The sequence below is a fragment of the Pistacia vera genome, unplaced genomic scaffold (assembly GCF_008641045.1).
Source record: "Pistacia vera cultivar Batoury unplaced genomic scaffold, PisVer_v2 Contig200, whole genome shotgun sequence".
Taxonomy (NCBI): Eukaryota; Viridiplantae; Streptophyta; class Magnoliopsida; order Sapindales; family Anacardiaceae; genus Pistacia; species Pistacia vera.
This window is the reverse complement of record NW_022196003.1, coordinates 1,523,760-1,531,336: the sequence shown is the minus strand read 5'-3', so window position 1 is coordinate 1,531,336 and position 7,577 is coordinate 1,523,760. Positions and strand designations below refer to the sequence as shown.

The 7,577-nt window shown below is 33.2% G+C and overlaps 1 protein-coding gene across 1 annotated transcript; it reads left to right on the top strand.

Annotated features, from left to right (window-relative positions):
* Window positions 1-3,432, top strand: LOC116128608 (chlorophyll a-b binding protein 7, chloroplastic). The gene is made up of 6 exons (XM_031414357.1): window positions 1-192; window positions 273-439; window positions 562-708; window positions 1,155-1,287; window positions 2,712-2,804; window positions 3,050-3,432. Exons 1-6 carry the CDS (start codon window positions 67-69, stop codon window positions 3,350-3,352), a joined length of 969 nt encoding a protein of 322 aa, XP_031270217.1. The 5' UTR covers window positions 1-66; the 3' UTR covers window positions 3,353-3,432.
* Window positions 3,433-7,577: the final 4,145 nt, after the last annotated feature.

The window sequence follows — 7,577 nt, the reverse complement described above, 5'->3', positions numbered from 1 at the left end:
ATTCAGGGAGGTGTGGGATAATTAGCCTTAACAACTCAAATCTTCTGACAGAACAGAGCGGAGGACATGGCTTCGCTTTCTTGGATGAGCTCATCTTTGCACGGAGGAGGACTAGTTTTTCAAAAATCTAATGAGAGCATCATTAAGCTTAAACCCAAGTCTTGTTTAGTCTGCAAAGCTTCATGGCAAGAGGTTACTTTCTTTATTAAACACAAAATTTTCACTTTACTGCTTTTATTTATACATATGTATAATTATTTGGTTTTCATCAGCTAGCGGGTGTGTTAGTTTTTTCTGCAATTCCATTCACGGCGGTGAAAGCCATTGCAAATAGCCCGTTAGGAGAGTGGCTTCAGAACCGCATGTTGGAGACCAAGAAAGCTGCTCTTCAAGATTCTTCTAAGTTCAAGGCCTTAGCCCAAAAGGCTCGAAATGAGAGGTAATAAATTTTAACCCATTTCAGTATCCTTTCTAGCGCAGTAGCACTAATCAATTATATTTGGTATGCATTCTTATTTATCCCTAAGTAGTCTTTCTGTGGCAAATTCTCTGACTTAACAGCTTGTGGTACGGAGAAGAGCGTCCTCGGTGGCTTGGTCCCATTCCATATGATTATCCCTCACATCTTACTGGAGAATTACCTGGGGATTATGGCTTTGATGTTGCAGGTCTGAGCAAGGATCCTGTGGCTTTCCAGAAATACTTCAAGTATGTCAAGTCTTCTTTTATTCCAGTCATTTATGTTTAGTGCACTCTACCCATGTGGCTAGGAAGTTGATGTTGCAATAGACATTTGATTTGTCCCTCTAGAATATGAAAAATAGGAATGCCGATCAAATATTTGAACTTTGCCTAAAACAATTGGTTTTTGAATTCATCTAACTACAAATGGTCACTGCCAACAGCATTAATTTAAAAACATAGCTATTTGATGTACTTTTTATAAAATGAGGATACCGTTATCTGCAACTCTTTGATATGTATCTGAAGGGTTTGCTCTTTTTCCAAAGTCTTTTACAGCATTTATTATGACTTTAGTTGGTATAGGCTTTAGCTGAATTGAGAATGTTTATTTTAACTTTAGAAAGGAAGGGTTTCAATTTTGGTCAAGTTGAAACAGTGGAACAAACAGTATGATTTCTATTGTTTTGCAGCTTTGAAATATTGCATGCTCGTTGGGCTATGCTTGCAGCCCTTGGTGCTCTGATACCGGAACTTTTAGATATGTTTGGAGCCTTTCACTTTGTTGAGCCGGTCTGGTGGAAAGTTGGCTATTCGAAGCTTAAGGTATGTATCTAATCTCTCAGTATATAAAGTATTCTCCATAGATACTCAACTTCTTTGAAATCCTCTTAATTTATTTTATCTTTCTAGATTTTGATGCTCTAATCTATATTGTTCACCATCTTTATCATGTGGTGATTTACCTTCAACTGTTGCCTTGGGTCTTTGTCCTAAGGTAGGTTGGGAGAAGGATCTTCATTTTTCTTCTCTCAGATTTCTTATCTCTTCTTTGATGAGACAAATAGGTCCCGTCAGACATATAATATATAAGTATCAGCTGGCAAGATTTATTCCTTCCCTAATTGTTAAGATAATTTTTGAGCCATAGTTAATTCATACATGTTAGTTGTCCTTTCACACTGTCACAATGCCTCAAACCCTAACCTTTTTAAGATCTGTGAATGAAATGTTAATACCTCAGTTTTTATTTAATTTACCCTATCACATGGCCTGTTCTGTAAGCTGTTTTTAAGTTTATTAAAAAGTTCAGATATACAAGGGACAGCCAGGATACAAATAGTACTGTTTGATGTTATATGGAGGTGAGGCTGTTCTTATTTGGTTGGTGCTTCTCATACTGGTAATTGATGAAGTAGAAACGATGGGATATATACTTATTGTTAGAAATACTTTTACTTAATTTAGTTACGAAATTCAGGAAATTAATCATTCGCAACATGAGTAAAGTAATCACAAGATTGTAATAACTCCATGACAAGTCCAAGTTTTTTTATTACTTACTCATATAACTAAGCTGACATGACCTCTCAAGTACTAGCTAAAAATACTACCAAATTGACACGATTGAAGTAATCTCATGAATCATAATGAATTTACCCATATGAAAAACCTGGCAGATCTTACTTGTGTTAGCTAAAATATAACCACCAAATTAAATATGATCTCCAAAATGTACTCCAAATGATGAATGCAACATCTTCAACTTTCTCTACTTTGCTTATTGATTCTGTGGAAGTGTAGGTATGCAAATCCTGAGCCTTAATACTGTACTGGAAGAAATACACATGTATTACTAAAAACTAATCAGCAAGTCAAAAGTTGTTCTCCAAAATGAACTCGAGATGATGAATTCAACTTCTTTCTCTTGGTACATTTGATTGAGGTTTGGTTTATTTTGCAACACTTAAGTATGCCTCCTCGTTAGATGATTATTTGCCATTCTGTGGACAAAAATCTGCTGGAGATAAGAAATGTAAAACTAATAGAGAGGGCAGAGAAGGATTCTTTTTAGTTGTACTGTGAATCTCAAATTTCTAAACCCTGTATTTAGTTGCACAAACCAACTTCTCGAAGCAGATCTTTTTGTCAATTTGATTTTGCTTATCTTTCAGTATAAAACTTTTGAATTACGATTTTGTTGCTGACTGACTTCTTTTTCCTATCTCTTTCTTCAATTTTTTACACAGGGAGAGACATTGGACTACCTTGGCATCCCAGGTCTCCACTTAGCTGGAAGCCAAGGAGTAATTGTGATTGCTATTTGCCAAGCCCTCCTGATGGTAACTACTCACTCTAAATCAAGCTCAGAATGGCCCTCCTATTCTTTTCATTAAGAGTTGCTTTCTTAGAACTAGGTTCATTTTACACTCCTACCTTCTACCTCTGGGTCTGGTTCTGGTAAAGAGTATTGTATGCTTTAGAACTTAATGAGAGGGTCCATGCTTAATAATATTTATCCATTTAGACATTTATTATTTGCATGATTAGTGTTGGTGGTTTCTGAAACCTCTTGTTGCATATATAGGTTGGACCAGAATATGCTAGATATTGCGGGATCGAGGCTTTGGAGCCTCTGGGGATTTATTTGCCGGGCGATATTAACTATCCAGGGGGAGCAATATTTGATCCCTTGAATCTCTCCAAGGACCCAGTTGCCTTCGAGGAGCTAAAAGTGAAAGAAATTAAAAATGGGCGATTAGCAATGGTTGCCTGGTTAGGTTTTTATACTCAAGCCGCATTGACAGGCAAAGGTCCCGTACAAAACCTCTTCGATCACATTTCAGATCCATTTCACAACAATCTACTTTCCATTATCAAATCCTTGTAACATATTTTACTGTATATTGCATATACAAATACTTTGTAAAGGTCTCTAGTTGTCTTGTATAATGTTTTTTATTGCCCATACACATTTGTTGTGAAGCTCTCCCGTCTGTCAATCGGCCCATTGCCATTGGACCTTTGCTGGCTCTAGGCACGACACCGACAGAAGAAATTTAAAAAAAAAAAAATTATTTTATTCAGTTTTAAATTATTAAGTTGAATCAGGCTTAAAGCAAAATCCAAGTTTAAGCAATGGTTTGGCTAAACTACACGTGTTACAGATTTTAAAGATCCAATCGCTGTCTAATCAGAGGGCAGGCCAGGCAAGGCATGCCCCATTGCCTTTGGAGAAGAATGGCATATTCGATTGGAATAATTTAAGGAAGTTCATAGCAGATAATACAAAAAAATGCTTCAAATTTTAACGAAAAGACAGATCTAATTGTGATTCCATTGAGTGCAAGACATGTAGTAGTATTTGTAAATTGTAATTTCATGTGGGAAGCAAAAGCTTGTTGGCTTTCCTTGCTTCTACTCTATTCTAATGCAGAGTCACTTAGTCCTATTTTCTTCTTAATATCAAAGCCAAACCAGTTGCGTAACCAAATATTTTTTTTTTTTTCCCATTTTGACTATCTTTCCATGTGCTCACATGAAGACAAAATTCTTATGGGTATTTTTTTTTTTAGCCACATATTTACTCAAATTAGGTATCCTCTTTTGAAAAATTGTAGGTCATTGTTATAAAATTGAGATTTTTCTACCACCGACAACAATAATTATCCTTGAAAGATGAAAATATCTTCTTTTTTTTTTTTTTTTTGGTGGTGGGCGGGGGTGTCTAGGTCAGTTTGTGCATATCTCGGCTCCCGAACACTCCTAAGGTCCTAACGTTAACAGACTGAATAAATCCTCCAGGAGTGTTTAAGCCAGTTCACGTGTAGCTTGATTAATCTCTTGAGACCCTAAAGTTAATAAACCAGGTGGTGGCTATTCTTATTAACAATCAAAGAGAATTGAACGTAAGAATTCTTGAATTATACACCTAAGAATCTCTATCGTCCCATCCGACCACCCAAAGGTGGTTTGAAAATATCTCTTTCCGTGTAAAAGAAGAAATATATTTTTAAATCACTATGATTGATGATAATAGATTTAATTAATTAAATCAGCCCATAATGTGATGTTGATATATGATAATAAATTTATTACGGGCTTTCTTTAAATATGTAAAATATAATTTGCTAATCTTAAATCATATCCTTTAATATCTTTTCTGTTTTGAATTTATAATAGTAAAAGTCATGTGCATCTTAATTGTTTGTTTCACAAACAATGTTAAACGGAGTAACAGTATAAGATTACGAGTTTAATTGGCATGATCTAATACAGAAACAAGAACGGCCCACCAAAGATTAAAAGATTGATGGGTTAGTTGGGGAAATTTGATCTGGATAATTGATATTTTAATGTGGTCAAAATCATGATATGTGGCAGCATGTGAATAATGTAAATATAAACAAGCAATCCCTCCCTTCACAAATGGGGATTGTGAATGTGAACACACAAAGTAAAAAATAAAAAAATGGTAGGTAAATGAATGATATTATTATATGGTCCCAATGGGAAATCATAGTGCTTGTCTTCATCAAACTTTTAAAAGTTTAGGACCAAAGCGAGGCATCCCATCCCGTGTGCTCTTTCATCCCTCACGCGTATCAACCATGGCGCCATCAATTGAAACTAGCTAAATTTTATCAAAATATCAACTAGGGCAGAATAGTGGGGGTTATACTAATGTGGGTCAATTTTAGGGATGGCAGAAAAAAATCAGTCTCTTTCAACAAGGAATCTCCAAAAAAAAAGTTTCGATATCGTTGTTTTTTTTCTAGCAATTGGAGTGTCTGAGATAGCTTTCACATACCTTAATTATTATTCAGGGTAGGGACGTAGCTAGGAAATTTGGTGTGTGGGTTCAAAACATTTAAGTAGGAATTTAACTAGGGTCAAAAATGTAAATATTATAAAATATAAAGCTTTTTATGATTTTTTTCAAAACTCGAGTGAATTCAATATTAATTTAAGTGGGGTTAAAATTATAAATTTTTTAAGTTGAGTGGGTTCAATTGAACCCACACCTTTGTATATGGCTACGTGCTTGCTTCAAGGTCCATTGAACACTCGAACTTAATAAAATGAGCAAAATTTTTTGATCATCAAACTAATCTTTTGGAGTTATCCGAGACTCTTTATTAATAGAAGGAGCATATCAAGGATACTTGCCCTTGGCTCTGCTTACTAAAGTCAAGGGGGATGGCATCTTGATGGAATAGGGTCGGCGATGAAGGTCTGTGGCGTGGTCCTCGAAAATTGCCAATCCTGGTCAATTTGTCTTATTTTACTAATAAAGGGACCAAAGTGAAAAAAAATCAACGAATCAGAAGCCAACAATGAATTTAAAAGGATGAAATTAATAGTATTTACATATTTATTTTACTTTGAGCTTTTATGGACCTATTTACTATTAAGGAAGTACATATGTAGGGCATAGTTATAACCTTAGAAATTTCCTCTAATTGCAATAAAAAAAATTTTAATTTTGCATCATATCATAGTCGTACTCATATGTAGCTGGCAGAAAATGATATATTTAACCTTTGAAGTCAATATCATTTAAACTAATCATGGTTTTACTTCATTTTCATTGTCAGATTTAATATTATTAATGATCTGTCATAGCTTAATTATATTACAAATTAAATTAAAAATATCCATTTTGGAGAAATAATAATAATAATGTGAGCTGGATTTAAGGAGCAACAAATGGAAGGGCGCAGTCAGAAGAGACTTTGAGTTATGCTTACATATAAATACAGGAACAGCTGTAAGACTAGTCTTCGTATTGATATTTATAGGAGAAGAAGAAGAAAAAGATATTGTTTGTTTTGTGCTTGTGGCTTTGTGCATAGAGACACAACTTACTTAGACATACTTTTAGGTTTAAATTACGAATTAAAAGATAAGGTTAGGTACTTAGGTTGGTCACATGGAATTATCAAAGTGAATATGGGATTTTATAAAGAGAATGGGTCTCTTCTCTCTAGAAGAAGCCTCGTTCAACGAAGTAAAAACAAATTACAGTACTTTACTCACAACAGGAAGTGAGGAAACGGAAGCAGAATTGGGACCCACTCACGAGATTTTTCCTGCACTCAATTAAATAACAAAAACGTCCTTGTCTTAAATTCCCAAGATTTTTTGTTTCTTTTTTAATATAAAAATATGTTAAATACAATTCAAAATTTTAAATTTAAATCATCAAACAACGGCCTGTAATTATTATATTATAATACAAAATTATGATATACAATAAAAACCTTTCACAGTTATAATTGAACTTAATTATTCTTAGTTTATATGATATAGAGGTAAAATATATTTATGATATTAATAATTAATTAGCAAAACATATAAATTCAAAATATAGATATAAATGAAAAAGATAAACATAACTTTGTATTTTATTTCATTTCAATAATTGTTATTATATAAAGATAAGCTTCTTAATATAAGACCTAAAAAATTATAATAATAAATTTATTTTTATTTATAACTAATTTAAATCATAATTTTTTATGAATGTATAGTAATTATTTTTATAAAATATTACTATAAAAAGGATTTTATGTATAATACTCATTCACAATCACTCTCAGGCGGTTGCGGTTGTGCATTCTCGTTTCACATTACATCTAGCTAGCTCAGGTTGAGGTGGCCCCACATTGATTCAGAAAAAGGTCTCTACACTGCTCTGATATTTTTCTGAAAGAAACTTTTTAACTCTTGTTTCTATCTATTTACACTGTAAAATCTTCATTATTAAGAAATAAAAATAAAAATAAAACAAAAACAGTTGGATATACTTCAGCGATATTTAATCTATTCTATTATCTCTTAATCTCATTCAAATTATATTATCATAATCATTGAGATTATAGTGACATAAGATATTTATCTACATTTATTAATTAATTAAAAAAAAAGGTTAAAGCTAACACAGGGATGACGTAATAGTAATGGTAAAATTATAGAATTAGTGAAAACGAAAGTAAATAGGCTAGTTAATATTTAGTTTTAACTTTAAGAGCTCAAATCTAACAGAGGAGCCATTGCTGTAACCGGAGAAAGAGGAGAGTTTCACTTGCTTTAAATTTCTAACGACTCTTTCT